This window comes from Chlorocebus sabaeus, chromosome 12 (genome assembly GCF_047675955.1).
Source record: "Chlorocebus sabaeus isolate Y175 chromosome 12, mChlSab1.0.hap1, whole genome shotgun sequence".
NCBI lineage: Eukaryota > Metazoa > Chordata > Mammalia > Primates > Cercopithecidae > Chlorocebus > Chlorocebus sabaeus.
Window position 1 is genome coordinate 3,722,193 of NC_132915.1, and position 18,175 is coordinate 3,740,367.

The following is an 18,175-nucleotide window of genomic DNA, read 5'->3' on the forward strand; positions in this document are numbered from 1 at the left end:
TGCAGTGGTGCAATTTCAGCTCACTGCAACCTCTACCTTCAAGCCATTCTCTTGTCTCAGCCACTTGAGCAGCTGGAATTACAGGCATGTGCCACCATGCCTGGCTAATTTTTAGTAGAGACAATATTTTTAGTGTTTTTAGCAGAGATAGAGTTTTGCTATGTTGGCCAGGCTGGTCTCAAACTCCTGGCCTCAAGTGATCTGCCCACCTCAGCCTCCCAAAGTGCTGGGATTACAGGCATGAGCCACTGTACCTGGCCTTATTTTCTGTTCATTGTTCTTTTTGTCAGTCTTATCTTTTCTTTCTTTTTTAGATGGAGACATTGGTTTTGGACCTTTACAACAGAGAATGTCTGAAGAAATTTCTTTCCAGTCTGAGATTAATATTAATCTCTTCAAAAGAGATGACCCATATTCCATTTTAGAAGAATTGTGGAAAGATGATGAACACACAGGAAAATGTGGAGAAAACCAGAAGAAACCTTTAAGTCATGTTGCCTTCATTAACAAGAAAACACTAGCTAACGACAGGATCTGTGAATATAAGGACATTGGGGAAATAGTTCATGTAAACACACACCTGGTTTCCTCAAGAAAAAGACTCCATAACTGTAACTCATTTGGAAAGAATTTGGAGCCTATTGTAACCTTATATAATAGAAACAATGCAACAGAAAATTCTGATAAGACTATTGGAGATGGTGATATTTTCACTCATATGAATTCTCATACAGAAGTGACGGCTTATGAATGTAATCAGTGTAGGAAATCTCTGCATCATAAGCAAGCTCTCATTCAACATCAGAAAATTCATACTAGAGAGAGCCTCTATTTGTTTTCTGACTATGTAAATGTTTTCTCCCCGAAGTCACATGCCTTTGCACATGAGAGCATTTGTACTGAAGAAAAGCAGCATGAATGCCATGAACGTGAGGCAGTCTTCACTCAGAAGTCCCAGCTTGATGGCCGTCAGAGGATTTATGCAGGAATATGCACTGAATATGAGAAGGATTTTTCCCTCAAGTCAAACCATCAGAAAACTCCTGAGGGGAATTACTATAAATGCAGTGACTATGGAAGAGTCTTTATCCAGAAGTCAGATCTGTTCAGATGCCAGAGAATTCATTCTGGAGAAAAACCCTATGAGTACAGTGAATGTGAGAAAAACCTCTCTCAGAATTCAAACCTTAATATACATAAAAAAATTCGTACTAGAGAGAAACACTTTGAATGTACTGAATGTGGAAAAGCTTTCACAAGGAAATCAACACTAAGTATGCATCAGAAAATTCATACAGGAGAAAAACCTTATGTATGTACTGAATGTGGAAAGGCCTTTATCCGGAAGTCACATTTTATCACACATGAAAGAATTCATACTGGAGAAAAACCCTATGAATGCAGTGACTGTGGGAAATCCTTTATTAAAAAATCACAACTCCATGTGCATCAGCGAACTCACACAGGAGAGAATCCCTTTATATGTTCAGAATGTGGGAAGGTCTTCACTCACAAGACAAATCTCATTATACACCAGAAAATCCACACAGGAGAAAGACCCTATATATGTACTGTATGTGGTAAGGCCTTTACTGACAGGTCAAATCTCATTAAGCACCAAAAAATTCATACTGGAGAGAAACCTTATAAATGCAGCGACTGTGGAAAATCATTCACCTGGAAGTCACGGCTCAGGATACATCAGAAGTGTCATACTGGAGAGAGACACTATGAATGCAGTGAATGTGGGAAAGCCTTCATTCAGAAGTCAACACTAAGTATGCACCAGAGAATTCATAGAGGGGAAAAACCATATGTTTGCACTGAATGTGGTAAGGCCTTCTTCCACAAATCCCATTTTATTACACATGAGAGAATTCATACTGGAGAGAAACCCTATGAATGCAGTATTTGTGGGAAATCCTTCACTAAGAAATCACAACTCCATGTACATCAGCAGATTCACACAGGAGAGAAACCCTATAGATGTGCTGAGTGTGGGAAGGCTTTTACTGACAGATCAAATCTTTTTACACACCAGAAAATTCACACTGGAGAGAAACCTTATAAATGTAGTGACTGTGGGAAAGCCTTCACTCGGAAGTCGGGTCTCCATATACATCAGCAATCCCATACTGGAGAAAGGCATTATGAGTGCAGTGAATGTGGGAAAGCCTTTGCAAGAAAATCAACACTAATTATGCATCAGAGAATTCATACTGGAGAGAAACCCTATATTTGTACTGAATGTGGGAAATCCTTCATCCAGAAGTCACACTTAAATAGACACAGGAGAATTCATACTGGAGAGAAACCCTATGAATGCAGTGACTGTGGGAAGTCTTTCATTAAGAAATCACAACTCCATGAGCATCATCGAATTCACACAGGAGAGAAACCATATATATGTGCTGAGTGTGGAAAGGCCTTCACCATCAGATCAAATCTTATTAAACACCAGAAAATTCATACTAAACAGAAACCCTATAAGTGCAGTGACTTGAGGAAAGCCTTAAACTGGAAGCCACAACTCAGTATGCCTCAGAAATCTGACACTGGGGAAGTAGAGTGCTCAATGCCACAATTATGGTGTGGGGACTCAGGAGGTGACCAAGGCCAACTTTCTTCTATCTAGTTAGAATTATGAACATCTGGATCATACAGCTGATGTGCAGTTATGCATATGGGGAGACACTTTTGAGAGTGTTTAAGCATTGTATAGTGGTCATCTTTGGTTATTTGTTATTGGTATTGTCAAGCTCCTGCAAATAATAGTAAATGTGCAAGGAGATGATTTGCAGTCTTTCTTGTTTCACTTTTTGAGCAAACAGTTTTATCAATTCAGGGCTGTTGAGTTTTTCATGTTCTGGGTACCAAAACTATTCAATATTGACCCCAAAAATTCATTAATGAGTAGAGTGATGAGATAATTTTACATTGTCTAAGCAGCCTAAGGACACTGAGATCAAGGCTAAAGGAGGGCAGTTCAGGTCTATAATGAAAATGAATCAGCAGTTTTTGTGAAAACACTAAAGACAGAAAGGAAGGACTCTACTTTTTTAAGATTTTCTTTGGGAAGTCACCATTATATATTGTTATATCTGTTGGCGTATGCTGGGGCAGAAGTTAGCCAAGAGGTCTGAAATTACTCTTTGCCTATTTCTCAAAAGTCTATTTCCCCAGTGATGTAAGCAACAGCGCCCTAACTACTTACTACCTTAGAACTAGCACTAAGATCATGGAACTTAGCTACAGGGACCCAGATCTAGATAGCAGCACTTTAGATCCTCAGCTTTGACCACAGAAACCTGCACTTTTTTGATGTTGTTGTTACCAACTCCTGTTTGAAAAATAGGACAAATTAAGAAAATGGATATCAAATCCTAAAATCTTTCCCACTAATTTTGTTAGTACGTTCTCTACATATTTGTTACCTACTAGATTACCATTTACTTAGAAGATAAAATGTAGTTGAACATTTGGAAGACTTCTTTTATCTCCTCACAGTCTCTACAAACTAATCTTAATTTTGTTTTTCAAATTCTCTGTATTTGAGTAGACTTTTTTTCTTCTATCAAATACTAAAAGAAGTGTGTTGTGATTTTACAAATAATTGTGAATTTGTCTCCTTTAGAGCTACTAATTTTTGCTTTATATATTTTGTCTTTGATTTTACATACAATTTAGAATTGTTATAATCTTCCTTGTTAATTGACACATTATCATTACTAGATGTTTCTTTTTATCTCTAGTAATTTTTGCCTTAAATGTACTATGTCAGATACTAATATAATACACATACGGATTAAAAGTTAATGTAAATTAGTACTAACAACATTTCTGGACAAGGGGAGAAGTTATAACATTAATTTCATTTATTTGTCTCTCATATGGTATTAATGTTGTATATCTGGATTCTGTATATGGTGAACATAGCCAATCATTATTTGAGTCAATAGCCATTTAAATTAACCCACATATTTATCATTTTAATTACTTTTTTATTTTTCCTGTCCTTTAAGTTTTCCTCTAGAATTATGTTGCTTCTTACTGAAGAACACCCTTTAGTATTACTTTTACTGTGAGTTTGCTGGTGACAAATTGTTCTTTGTTTGTTGGCAGTGTTTTATTTTGCCTTCATTTTTGAAGGATACTTTTACTGAATATAGAATTCTAAGTTGAAAGTTGTATTTTGATGATATTTTATTTTGGTCTGTCTTTTATCGTTTTATTGAGAAGTAAGCTTTATATAATTACCTTTGCAGGCAATCTGCTTTTCTGTCTCATTTGAAATTTATCTATTTGCCTTTGTTTTTTAACAGTTGCACATTGATATGCCTAGGTGTATTAACCTCCTTGGGGTTTATAATATTTTTAAATCTGTGGCTTAGTGGTTTTGGTGTGTGTGTGCACGCACACAGGTGTATTTGGGGAAATTCCTAGCTATTATCTATTCAAATTATGCATCTGCCTCATTCTCTTTCTGTTTCTTTTAGGGATAGCCTTATTACCTAGATCTCCTGTTGGCCTGTTTTCTAATGGTTATTTTTCTTGAGTTTTGCTGATGTCCTATATCCTCATATGGTGATTTTTATATCACTTGCCAGATAATATATATTAAAATTGTAGAGGTAATAAGATGGTCTGGATAATATATTCTTCCAGAGAGGATTTGCCATAGTTTCTAACATAGCTTCTTAGGCTAGGATCAGTAGTAATCCCTGATTACCTTTATCCAGTCATATATTAAGATTATTTGAAACTAGGCTTGAGTCTCTGGAAGATTCATCTTATTATATGTTCAGAATGTGAACATATAAACCTTATTTCTAGGATACTTTTAGGACTTAGGAGTTTGGGAGGTACATCAGGCCCCTCCTCTTTGGAAAGACTTGAATTCTAGTATTTCTTCTTTGGTCACTTGAATTTGTCAAAAATTCTCTCCAGCCTCTCTTGCCCAGTATTTGCCTTCAGAATTAGCAAATACCTCTTGGGAATAAACAGTTTCAGACATTATGTCCCAAATTTCAGACATTATGTCTTATCTCCAATTTTATTCCTGCAATTTCTCATTGCCGTGGTAGCTTTCTTTATGCCTTCAGAAAATTAAATGTGTTTAATATTTTCATCCACCTTTTTTAGTTCTCAAAGGAAGTACTAGTCTGTACCACTTACTCTGCCACTGGCAGATGTTTTCAATTCGTTGAGATAGCTGTTTATATTTAAGAAGTATCAAGACTAAAAATATATTTTCTTACTTTCCAAAATTACTGACTTGTAAATGAAAATGCTTAGATGTGCAGCATTACTTTATTCCAATCTTTTGTTGCTAAAAGTCTTAAGGCATTCACTCATTTGTTAAAACCTTTACAAACTTTGATACATAAGAGAAAATTACCTCTGGTGGTTTCAAATTTTATTTTGGTAGCTGCCAAATTTAGCAAATGGAAGAGATTCACTAAAAGCTTCTCAGATGTCTTTTTTAATACTATGGTTTTTCCTTTGTATAATTAATAGAAAATGGGGTTAATGAAGACTGGTATAGAGTCCAGGGTTTGAAAAATTAACTTAGGAGGATTACCGAGATAGTGATTCTTAACCTTTATTCTCAAGCACATTTTTAAAAATAGAATGTTACACTCCCAAGAAAAAGAAAAAACTATAAAAGAGCTACTTGACCTTTTGTCAACAAAGTATTGATCTGTAGAAGAAAGAAAGACTTTCTTCTGTGGGATTTCTTGCATCTCAAGGGGCACTTGTGGACTGATTGAGGAATAAATGATGGAAAACTGAGCGAATTGGGAGAGCTAAATGTTAAGTAGAATTCAAAGGTCAGTATAGATTGGAGGCATGTGGAATACAGACTTTACTAGGGAGAACACTGTAGGTTCATATCTCTTCTTTTTTTTTTTTTTTTTTTTTTTTGAGACAGAGTCTTGCTCTGTCACCCAGGCTGGAGTGCAATGGCATGCAATCTTGGCTCACCGCAACCTCCACCTCCTAGGTTCGAGCAATTCTTATGCCTCAGCCTCCCAAGTAGCTGGGATTACAGGCATGCACCACCACACCCAGCGAATTTTTGTATTTTTAGGAGAGACAGGGTTTCGCCATGTTGGCCAGGCTGGCCATCATGTTGGATGAAGTGATCCACCCACTTCATCCTCTCAAAGTTCTGGGATTACAGGCATGGCTCGGCCAGCCGTTATGTATTTATGCCAGCATGCTATTATAGTTCATTTGTATTTACAACAAACTATTTTAAGACAGTTTTACAGTTTAAATATTTTAATTAATATGCATTTTATTCTATTTTATTAATTTTAATTTTTTTTTAGTGACAGGGTCTCACGCTGTCACCCCAGGTAGAGTTCAGTGGTATGATCATAGTTCACCAAAGCCTTGAACTCCTTGGCTCAAGCAACTCTCCTGCCTTATCATTCCAAGTAGCTCGGGCCACAGGCGTTTGTCAGTACACCTGGCCTTTTTTTGTTTTTCTTGAGTCAGAGTTTCCGTTCTTGTTGCCCAGGCTGGAGTGCAATGGTGCAACCTTGGCTCACCGCAACCTCTCTGTCTCCCGGGTTCAGGCGATTCTCCTGCCTCAGCTTCCCAAGTAGCTGGGACTATAGGCATACACCACTACACCCTGCTAATTTTTTTGTATTTTTAGTAGAGACAGGGTTTCACCATGTTGGTCAGGCTGGTCTCGAACTCCTGACCTCATGTGATCCACCTGCCTCAGCCTCCCAAAGTGCTAGGATTACAGGTGTGAGCCACCGTGCCTGGCCTTTTTTTTTTTTTTTTTTTTTTTTTTTTTTGTAGAGATAAGGCTTCACTTTGCTTTGTTCCCCAGGCTGGTCTCAAACTCTGGGCTTCAAGCAGTCCTCCCACCTTGGCCTCCCAAGGTACTGGGATTACAGATTTTTAATTGTAATGAGCCATTGTACCTAGCCAAAAATGCATTTTAAATTAATTTTTAAAAAGTGAATCATACTGTGTATTCAGAAAATAAAAGAAAGCATACACTCAAACATTTACTTATGCATCAGATAATTCATAGGGGATAATAATTTTCTGTTTGTACTAAATGTGGGTAGGGTTTTCTTTACAAGTCATACTTCATTATATATCAGAAAATGAATGCTGGAGAGAAACTTTATGAATATGATGACTAGGAAGTCTTCCACTGAAAAGTTAGTGACCTGAACATAACTAAATTCACACATGAGAAAAAAATAATAATTCAAATCCCATTATACATTAAAAACACCATTTGGAGAACAAAGCCTGTAAGAACACTAACTGGAAAACACTTCACCTGGAATTTATCAGAAAGTTTCTACCAGAAGGCGACAACGTTAAGAGCAAATGTGGGAGTAGCTTCACACAGAAATCAGTTTTTAGTATTCTTCAGTATTTACACATGAGTGAAACTGTATTTCTTGAAAGTGAGAAAGCCTTTTCACAGAAGTCAGAACGAGTTTTAAATTACTCATACCACAGAGAAGCCCTGTAATTGTACATTATATATTGTATATGGAAAAATCTTTGTCCATGAGTCACACCTTACTGTATACCAGACAAGTAATTGATAAAAATACGTTTTGTAAGAATACATCATTTTATTAAATGCCATAACATTCAAGTAGAGAAGAAGCTCTATTTGATACATTGGAAAAGGTCTTCCTATAGAAGCAGATTTCATCATAAATATAATTCATTTTGTTTACTGATTTAACTTTAAGCCCATGTCTCAAACCAGTGGAGAAAAACAGACCATGAAACACTTGCCTTTCTTTTTATTAAAATATTTACATACACACATATGTATATATATATAACATGGCATAAATGTGACTTTATTTACTTTAGAGACAGTGTTTCAATCTGTCGCCCAGGCACCCAGGTGGCAGTCCAGTGGCACAATCCTGGCTCACTGCAGCCTCGACCCCCGGGCTCAAGTGATCCTCCTGCCTTAGCCTGTTGAGTAGCTAGGAGTACAGGCACATGCCACCATACCTGCTAATTTTTCTAGTTTTTGTAGAGACGAGGTCTTGCTGTGTTTCCCAGGTCAGTCTCAAACTCCTGGCCTCAAGCAGTCTTCCTGCCTAGCCTCTCAAAGTGCTGAGATTACCGGCATGAGCCACCATGCCTGACCTAACTAACTTTTATAATGTATTTTATGTCTTCTTGATTTTTGTACTTCCATTCATAGCATTTCCAGCCACTCCAACAGTCTGTCAACAGATAATGCTAATCAACTTGATATTTTTCTCTATATTCACAATCACATACAGTCACATTAATATGTCATCTGTGTCATATATTAGTGTGTGTGATTTCATTGTCATATGTAAGAGGGATTGTATACTCATTTTTGCACCTTTTTACACTTAACGATTTTTAGCTAGCTGAAAAGACTCCGTGGTGTGGACGTACCATAATATTTTGACCATATTGCCATTGGTTATTCACATTTTTTCATTAGGAGAAATAATCTTTTATAACTATACTTGAGAGATTATTGGACAAGGACAGTCATGCCCTTACCTACTGGAGATTAATATTTTTCTGTAGCATCTGCTTGTAGGAGTGGGACTGATCAAATGGTATGTGTTATTTTATTTTAACAGATGTTGCCAGATTTCTTCGTCCCAAGACTGTAGCTTTTTATGTTTCCAGTACTAGTGTATAAATGTACCTCTTTCCCCCTACTAAAAGTAGCTGTTACTCTTCTTTTGTTTTTTGAGACCGAGTCTTGCTTTATCGCCGGACTGGAGTGCAGAGGTGCAATTTTGGCTCATTGCAACCTCTGCCTCCCGGGTTCAAGCGATTCTCATGCCTCAGCTTCCCAAGTGGCTGGAATTACAGGTGCCTGCCACCACTTCCGGCTAATTTTTGTATTTTTAGTAGAGATGGATATTGGCCAGGATGGTCTCAAACTCCTGACCTCAAATGATCCACCTGCCTTGGCCTCCCAAAGTGCTGGGATTACAGGCGTGAGCCACTGTGCCCAGCTACGGTTACTCTTTAACCTTGAGAAATTTTACAAGTTCCAAGTGATAACTAATTATAATTTGTATATTAATATACCTCTAAATATGTCTTGGACATTTGAATTTCCTATTCTGTAAATTGCCTTTATAAAGCATTTGTTTATACATTTCTCTTTTTGGATTGTTTATCTTATTAACTTAAAACAGCTTTTTATGTTAAAGGGAGTAACTCCTTTTTTAAAAAACATCTATTCCTTGTCTCGACTTTGCATATGATATTATCCCATTCACATAATTTTATTTGCTACATGTTTAAATGTGTATTCTTTTACAGTTTCTGAATTTTTAATCTTAAGACTTAAGCTTCACATATAATATTTTAAAGTGGTCTTCTGGATAGTTTGTGTATCTTTTGGGAAATTTTTGGAAAATGTTGCTTTGCTGAACCAGCATGCAATCCCCAAACTCCTCTCTCACTGCTTACTTTATCTGTTGTTGTTGTTGTTGTTGTTGTTTGTGAGACAGAGTCTCACTCTGTCGCCAGGCTGTAGTGCAGTGGCGCAATCTCGGCTCACTGCAACCTACACCTCCTGGGTTCAAGTGATTCTCCTGTCTCAGCCTCCCAAGTAGCTGGGACTATAGGCGCCCGCCACCACGCCCGGCTAATTTTTTGTATTTTTAGCAGTGAAGGGGTTTCACCATGTTGGCCAGGATAGTCTCGATCTCTTGACCTCGTGATCTACCCACTTCGGCCTCTCAAAGTGCTGGGATTATAGGCTTGAGCCACGCGCCCGGTCTACTTTATCTTTTTTTTTTAATTCAACTTTTAAGTTCAGTGGTACATGTGCAGGTTTGTTACATAGCTAAACCCATATCATGGGGGCTTGTTGTACAGATTATTTGATCACCCAGAACCCATCAGTTATTTTTCCTGATCCTCTCCTTCCTTCCACTCTTCACTCTCCAATAGGCCCCGGTGTGTGTTGTTTCCCTGTTATGTGTCCATGTGTTCTCATCACTTAGCTCCCATTCATAAGTGAGAACATGTGGTGTTTGGTTATAAGTGAGAATCTGTGATGTTTGGTTTTCTGTTCCTGCATTAGTTTGCTAAGGATAATGGCTGTCAGCTCCATCCATATCCCTGCAAAGGACATGATCTCATTCTGTTTAATGGCTGCATAGTATTCCATGATGTATATGTACCACATTTTCTTTATACAGTCTACTACTGATGAGCATTTAGGTTGATTCCATGTCTTTGCTATTGTGAATAGGGCTGTAACCTCATCACCTTCTGAAACTGGTAGTGGCCAAATGACCTGCCTCAGCCCAAGAAAAGCAAAACACTGGTAGATGTATTCTGGGAAAACCTTTATTTCCTAAGAAAAGAGACCGACAGCTGTTACCATCAATTCCATCCCTCTTCCTACCTTGTACATTATGCCACTAGCAGTGGTGATCTTTCAACCACTGGGGAAAGCCAAAAGATTCACCAACACTGGTCCTGATGTTATTGACTCAAAAGTAGCAGCAACTTAACTAGACTTTAGCTGTGTGATAAAAATAAACATGTTTGGCATAAACCATTCTATTTTATGTCTTTCTTATTGCACCCGAAACCATACCTAAACTTATTCAGGCAATGAAATTTATAAAATAATCCATCCTTTTCCTACTAAAATGAAAATATTTTAAAACCTTAGTAAACTGAATACCTCACATAAACCCGAGTAAGGTAAAGAGATAAGAGCAAAATTATGTAAGATTTATAATGAGTAAAAGGAGACATGGATATTGAATCAATTCATAGGATCAGAAGAGAATACTACAGTAAATGGGTGATTTCCTAGTAAGATACAACTGATCAAAATTAATAAAAAACTAAAAAAAAAAAATAAGTTAAAAATATCATTTTTCAGAGTCATCATTTAAAATTTACCAGGACTATAGGAAAATATTTTTAAGGTAGTACCGTTTCCTCAGGCATCCCACGTCCGCGGATTCCTCCTCCCTGGCCGCCGCATCCTTGGCTGGCGTCAGAAAACTGGCTACAAACTTCCTAGTACATGAGAAGATCTGGCTGGACAAGTTCAAATATGACGATGCAGAAAGGAGATTCTACGAGCAGATGAATGGGCCTGTGGCCGGTGCCTCCAGCCAGGAGAACTGCGCCAGCGTGATCCTCCGGGACACTGCGAGAGCCAGAGAGAACATCCCGAAATCCCTGGCCGGAAACTCAGGCCCCGAGGCCTCCGGCGGCCCCAGCGCAGACCACAGCGAGCTCGTCGTCCGGATCGCGTCTGAAAGTGAAGAACCAGAGCCTGCGCGGCGTGGTACAGGAGCTGCAGCAGATCATCTCCAAGCTGGAGGGGCGGCTGAACGTGCTGGGGAAGAGCTCGCCTGGCCACCGGGCCACGGCCCCACAGACCCAGCACATGTCTTCCATGCGCCAAGTGGAGCCCCCGGCCAAGAAGCCAGCCACACCAGCAGGGGATGACGAGGATGATGCCATTGACATGTTTGGCAGCGACAATGAGGAGGAGGACAAGAAGGCACAGCTGCGGGAGGAGCGGCTGCAGCAGTACGTGGAGAGGAAGGCCAAGAAGCCTGCACGGGTGGCCAAGTCCTCCATCCTGCTCGATGTCATGCCTTGGGATGATGAGACGGACATGGCTGGAGGCCTGTGTGCGCTCCATCAAGCTGGACGGGCTGGTCTGGGGGGTCTCCAAGCTGGTGCCCGTGGGCTACGGTATCTGGAAGCTACAGATTCAGTGTGTGGTGGAGGACAAGGTGGGGACAGACTTGCTGGAGGATGAGATCACCAAGTTTGAGGAACACGTGGAAAGTGTTGATATCACAGCTTTCCACAAGATCTGAAGCCTGGGTGTGTGTGTGCCTGCGCGAGGCCCAGCCACGATTAAAGACTGAGACAGGCAAAAAAAAAAAAAAAAAAAAAAAAAAAAAAAAAAAGATTTTTAAGGTAGTACACATAAATAATGAACTATAAAAGAAAGAAATCATAATTTGTAATTTTCAAAATTAAAAACTCTTGTCCTTTGAAAGCACTTAAGGCGAGAAGGAAAGACTCAGAAGGGGAAGAAACAGTTGCAATAAATTTCTGACAAAAGATTTGTTTCCTGAAAATGTAAAGAAATGTATGACCGAATTGTAAAAGGACAACTTAATAAAAATGGCAATATACTTCAACAGAGATAATTCATAAAATAAGATATGAAATGGTCAATAGGAACAAGAAAGGATTTCAACATAAGCCACCAGGGAAATGCAAATCAAAACCATAATGAGACACTTCTACACACTCATTAAAATTACTGAAATTAAAATGATTGACAGGACCAAGTGTCTGAAGATGTTGAGCAACTGTAACTCATGCATGGCAGGTAGGGATGTAAAACGGCACAAAGACTTTGGAAAATACTTTGGCAAATTTTTAAAAAGTTAAACATGTAACTATCATACAACCCAACCATTCCACTCCAGTATTTAACCCAAGTGAAATGAAAACTTATGTCCAAACAAAGACTTGTACATGAATGTTGACAAGACCTTTATTCACAATAGCCTCAAACTGGAAACAACCTACATGTTTATCATCAAGTGAATAGATATAATGTGGTGTATCCATAACTAGAAAACTACTCAGCAATAAAAAGGAACAGATTAATGATAAATGTAACAACATGGATGAATTTCAGTCATTTTGAGTAAAAGATGCCAGACATGAAAGAGTGTTATGTACCATATGGTTGTATTTATATAAAATTCTAGAAATGCAAACTAACAGTGAAGTAACAAAATTTGGATTAGCAGTTGCCTGAAGCTAGGGCCAGAGACAGGGATGGCCAGCAAAGAGGCACACAGAATCTTTTTGAGTTGATAAAAATGTTCTGTATTTTTATTGTGTTGGTAGTTTCATGGGTGCACACACTGTTAAAATGAACACTAAATAGGTACAATTATTGTATGTAAATAATATCTTGCTAAAGTTGATTTTTAAAATACAGAAGATAAGCAGATAGATCCGTGTCTGAATATAGTTCATATTTAAAGATCAGATCATTTTATTAATTGAAATCATTTCAAGTTATAGAGAAATATATACCAATATTTTATTTCTTGTAATTGCTTCATTGCAACTTTAAAATACATCATCACTCTTAGACTATCATAGTAAGTACAGGAAAAAAAGAAAGAAATCATTGACTTGGGTCATTTATAACCACAGATGCAAAAATTCTAAATAACATTGTGGTGAATACAATATTTAAGTATATTTGAAAATTAGTAATAATTTTAATTCTAAAATTCAAAAGTGATAGACTATCAAGAAATTGAGGTTGGCCAGGTGCGGTGGCTCACACCTGTAATCCCAGCACTTTGGGAGGCCGAGGCAGGCAGATCACAAGGTCAGGAGATCAAGACCATCCTGGCTAACACAGTGAAACCCTGTCTCTACTAAAAATACAAAAAATTAGCCGGGCGTGGTGGCAGGCACCTGTAGTCCCAGCTACTGGGGAGGCTGAGGCAGGAGAATGGTGTGAACCTGGGAAGCGGAGCTTGCAGTGAGCCAAGATTGCGTCACTGCACTCCAGCCTGGGTGACAGAGCGAGACTCCGTCTCAAAAAAAAAAAAAAGAAATTGAAATAATTTACTACTGTAAATTAAAAGAGAAGGTAATATATTTATATCAGTAATTACTGAAAGGTATTTTATTAATTCAGCATTCTTAATAAAATAGGCATGGTAGAAAACTACTTAAATATTATTTAAATGCAACAGCAAATTTTTTTGAATTTTTTTAAATTGATGAATGACATTTGCACATATTTATGGGGAATATGTGATACTTTGTTACATACATAGAATGTGTAATGATAAAGTCAGGATATTTATGGAGTCCCTCACCTTGAATATTTATCATTTCTATGTATTGGGAACATATTAATACATGTTCTCTTCCAGCAATTTTGAAATATACAATAAATTGTTGTTAAATATAGTTGCTCTACTCTGCCATTGAACATTAGAACTTATTCCTTCTAATTATATGTTTGCACTCATTAAACAACCTCCCTTCATACCTCCCCCAACCTGCACACCCTTCCCAGCCTCTAGTATCTCTAATTCATTCTCTACTTCATGAGATCAACTTTTTTAGCTCTTACATATGAGTGAGTATATGTGATATTTGTCTTTCTGTGTCTGGCTTATTTTACTTAACATAATGACCTGTAGTTGCATCCATGTTGCTGCAAGTGGCATGATTTCATTCTTTCTTATGGCCAAATAGTATTTTGTGGTAAATATATACATTTTATTTATCCATTTTTCCTTTGATGGACACTGAGGTTGATTCCATATCTTTGCTACTGTGAGTAGTGCTGCAATAAACATGAGGATGCAGGTATCCTTTTGATATGCTGATTTCTTTTCCTTTGAATAAAACCCCATTAGTGAAACTGCAGGATGTGCGAGTCTGTCTTGCAGACCCTGACCTAATGATAGATGAATAAAGTACACTGACACACAGATATTCTGCTTTGCCACTTCAGCCTAACGTCCAGGCCACTTAGTTGCAGCCATGGCCTTTATCAGTTAGCAAGACTTGAATTTATTCAGTAAAGATTAATTGACAAAGGTCGTGAGTAAACACCACTAGAGGGTAAATGACATTGTGGACTTCCTGAGTAGAAAGCAATTACCCTCGGTAGATCAAAGGTCAGTCTTAGGACCACATGAGTAAGCAAGCAAGTTAGGTAAACTACTCTACCTTCCTTTGTACCCACTTTAAGCTATTTACTCAAGGTATGGATTAGGTTGCCTTCAGCCATAACCTTATCCAGAGACTTCTGCAAAAACCTTCAGGCCTTCCAAGGTTTGTGGCTTATAATTTTCCCCACTGTCCTGATTAAACCCCTACAGCAGGACCGAATGTTAATTCTATTTTAGTTTACTATAGAAATCATACTGTTTTCCTTAGTGGCTCTACTAATTTACACTGCCACCAACAGTATAGTTTCTTTTTCTCCACACCCTTGCCACATCTGCTATTTTTTTGTCTTTTTATTAATAGCCATTCTGGGGTAAGATGATACCTTCTTGTGGTTTTGATTTGTATTTCCCTGATGGCTACTGGTGTTGAGCTTTTCTTTTTTTTTTTTGAAATGGAGTCTCACTCTGTCACCCAGGCTGGAGTGCAGTGGCATGATCTCAGCTCACTGCAACCTCCGCCTCCTGAGTTAAAGCGATTCTCCTGCTTCAGCCTCCTGAGTAGCTGGAATTACAGGCATGCACCCCACACCCGGATAATTTTAGTATTTTTAGTAGAGATGGGGTTTCACCAGGTTGGCCAGGCTGGTCTCAAACTCCTGACCTCATGTGATTCTCCCGTCTTGGCCTCCCAAAGTGCTGGGATTACAGGCATGAGCCACCATGCATGGAACTTTTTTTTTTTTTTTTTTGAGGTGCAGTTTCGCTCTTGTTGTCCAGGCTGGAAGGCAATGGCACAATCTCAGCTCACCACAACCTCTGTGTCCTGGGTTCAAGTGATTCTCCTGCCTCAGCCTCCCTAGTAGCTGGGATTGCAGGCATGCACCACCACGCCTGGCTAATTTTTTATTTTTAGTAGAGATGGAGTTTCTCCATGTTGGTCAGGCTGGTCTCAAACTCCCAACCTCAGGTGATCCGCCCACCTTGGCCCCTCAAAGTGCTGGGATTATAGGCGTGAGCCACCACGCCCAGCCAGAGCATTTTTGTTTCCTGTACTTTGAGGTCTTTGCCATTAAGTATTTGCCTAGGCCAAAATGTCCTGAAGTTTTTCTCCTGCGTTTTTTCAGTTTCAGTTCTTAGACCCCCTTAAGTCTTTAATCCATTTTGATTTGATTTTTGTGTATGGTGAGAGATAGCGGCTAGTTTCATTCTTCTACATATAGTTAGTTTTTGCAGCACAATTTATTGAAGATACTCTCCTTTCCCCCATGTATGTTCTTGGAGCCTTTCTTGAAAATCAGTTGGCTCTGAATATGAGGATTTATTTCTGGGTTCTCTATTCTATTCCACTGATCTTTGTGTCTGCTTTTATATCAATACCACGCTATTTTGGTTACTCCAGCATTGTAATATATTTTGAAGGTAAGTAGTGTGATGCCTCCAGCTTTGTTCTTTTTGCACAAAATTGCTTTGGCTATTTGGGCTCTTTATTGGTTCCATACAAATTTTAGTAATTTTCCTATTTTAGTGAAAAAAATACATTAGTATTTTTATAGAAATTGCGTTGAATTTGTAGATTGCTTTGGGCAGTACAGTCATTGTAATAATATTAGTTCTTCCAATCCATGAGAATGGGATGTTTTTCCATTTGTTTGTGTCCTCTTCAGTTTATTTTATCGGTGTCTTGTAGTTTTCCTTGTAGATTCTTTAACCTCATTAGTTAAACTTATTCCTAGGTATTTTGTTTTTTGTATCTATTTGAAATGGGATTGCCTTCTTTATTTATTTCTCATCTATTTCATTGTTGGTGTATAGAAAGGCAACTGGTTTTGGTATGTTAATTTTATTCCTGCAACTTTACTAAATTTACTGATGTGATATAAGAGATTTTTGGTGGAGTCTTTAGATTTTTCTAAATATAAGATCATATCATCTGCAAAAAAGGACAATTTGACTTCCTCATTTCTTTTCAGTGGCAGCAGATGTAAGCAGGTGGCTGGGGGATACGTGTGTCAGCTCTCGGTGGTGGCTGCAGGTGGGGTGGCCAGCAGGGCACTTGTAAATCTGTGGTGAGCCTGCTGCTTGCGGGTGCCAGGATTGCTGCTCGTAGCTTGCACTTCAGCTCTGATGGCAGTAGCCAGCAGTAGTAATGGCTGTAGACATGGGAGGTCAATAGATCTCTGGAGATGTGAAAATGCAGGGACTGTTGGACTCCAGAGCAGGATGCAGTCTGGTGATGGCTGGACTCTCAAAATGGCTCCTTAGAGCTCAGGAGATATATGCAATGCAGCGTGGGCTCCCTCTCCGGAGCAATGCCATCACACAGTCTCCAGGCAGCTCCCTATGTAAATCTTAGGGCCCACGAGGGTCAAGGGGCTCTCCTGTGGCTAGAATTGCAGGAGTTTGTGGTGGGAGTGTAGACCAATGGGGGTCTCTTACTTACCTTTTTCCCGCATTGTGGAGTCTCTTTGAAGTTCCCAGCCAACCGTAGCCAAGCAGGCTACCTGTCTTCCCCGCTCTTTCCTTGCCTCAGGTGTTTCCTGTTACTTCTCTGTTGAATTCCAGTGTTCTTTTTTAGATTATCTATTTGAAGTGTGTTTACTCACTATTTTATAAATGAAGTGAATCTGCTTAATTTTATGCCTGTTTTGCTTGATTCAGTTACCAATGTGGATTATTTCTTTCCAATGGGAAGCTATTTGAGTGCACATAATTACTACACCACATTTCTTATGTGGCCTCAGGCAATTTTCATCGGGAACAGCATTAAGCTAGTGAGGAGATAACAGTGTTCTTTTCATTGCCTTCCTCTGGGTAAACCGATTTGCACGTGACTAAATGGTTTTCACTGGTTTCTCTATACAGACACTTTCCTACAAATTATGCATGATGCTAGGTATAGTCCAAAACCAGACAAAAGCAGCAGGCTATAATTTGTTCACTCATAATTTGCATTTCACTGCATAAAGTGATTTCAACTGCATCAACATTTTTTCATTCAGAGTGAATCACTAGATTCTCAAAGTTGAAATGCTTGAGCCCCTGATTCCAAGGAAATTTAACACCATTTCTTCAAGTTTCAGTATTTTGACTTTTTTTGTCCTTAAGTCTTAAATAGCAGCTTGATATGCTACAAAATAAGCATTTGAAATTTATACCCACCAAAAACATACTAAAAGTATCTGAATTATGTCCAGTCTTTCTCCTCCACCCCTCATTTTCTATACCAAGGTAGCAACGTAAGGTGAAACTTTAAAGAACAAAAGAAATTGGACCAAGAAGAAAAGAAAAGGAAGCTGAACGCTCGAGTTTACTGTTTGTAAACCACATGTTACCCTAATTTGGTATTTGGCAAAAGCACATCGCAAGCCCATTTCATTTGGCTTTTTCCTTCCCTTGGTGCATGGATAAGTCCTCTTCCACCTGCAGGGTTTCTGTGTGTGTGCGCACGT

The 18,175-nt window shown here is 38.6% G+C and overlaps 2 protein-coding genes across 6 annotated transcripts in view; both read left to right on the top strand.

Moving 5' to 3' along the window:
• Positions 1–10,579, top strand: part of ZNF484 (zinc finger protein 484) — a 143,323-nt gene extending 132,744 nt beyond the window's left edge. For all 5 annotated transcript variants that reach the window (XM_037998646.2, XM_037998647.2, XM_007969842.3 and 2 more), the window contains one exon: positions 315–10,579. In XM_037998646.2, the coding sequence (XP_037854574.2) occupies positions 315–2,635 (2,321 nt within the window). In that variant the 3' untranslated portion in view covers positions 2,636–10,579. The remainder of the gene's footprint in view (positions 1–314) is intronic.
• Positions 9,836–11,925, top strand: LOC103219915 (elongation factor 1-delta-like). Its single transcript, XM_073022160.1, is given in 4 exon segments — positions 9,836–9,843; positions 10,977–11,291; positions 11,293–11,664; positions 11,666–11,925. Coding segments are annotated over 4 exon segments (900 nt in total). The 3' UTR covers positions 11,871–11,925.
• Positions 11,926–18,175: the final 6,250 nt, after the last annotated feature.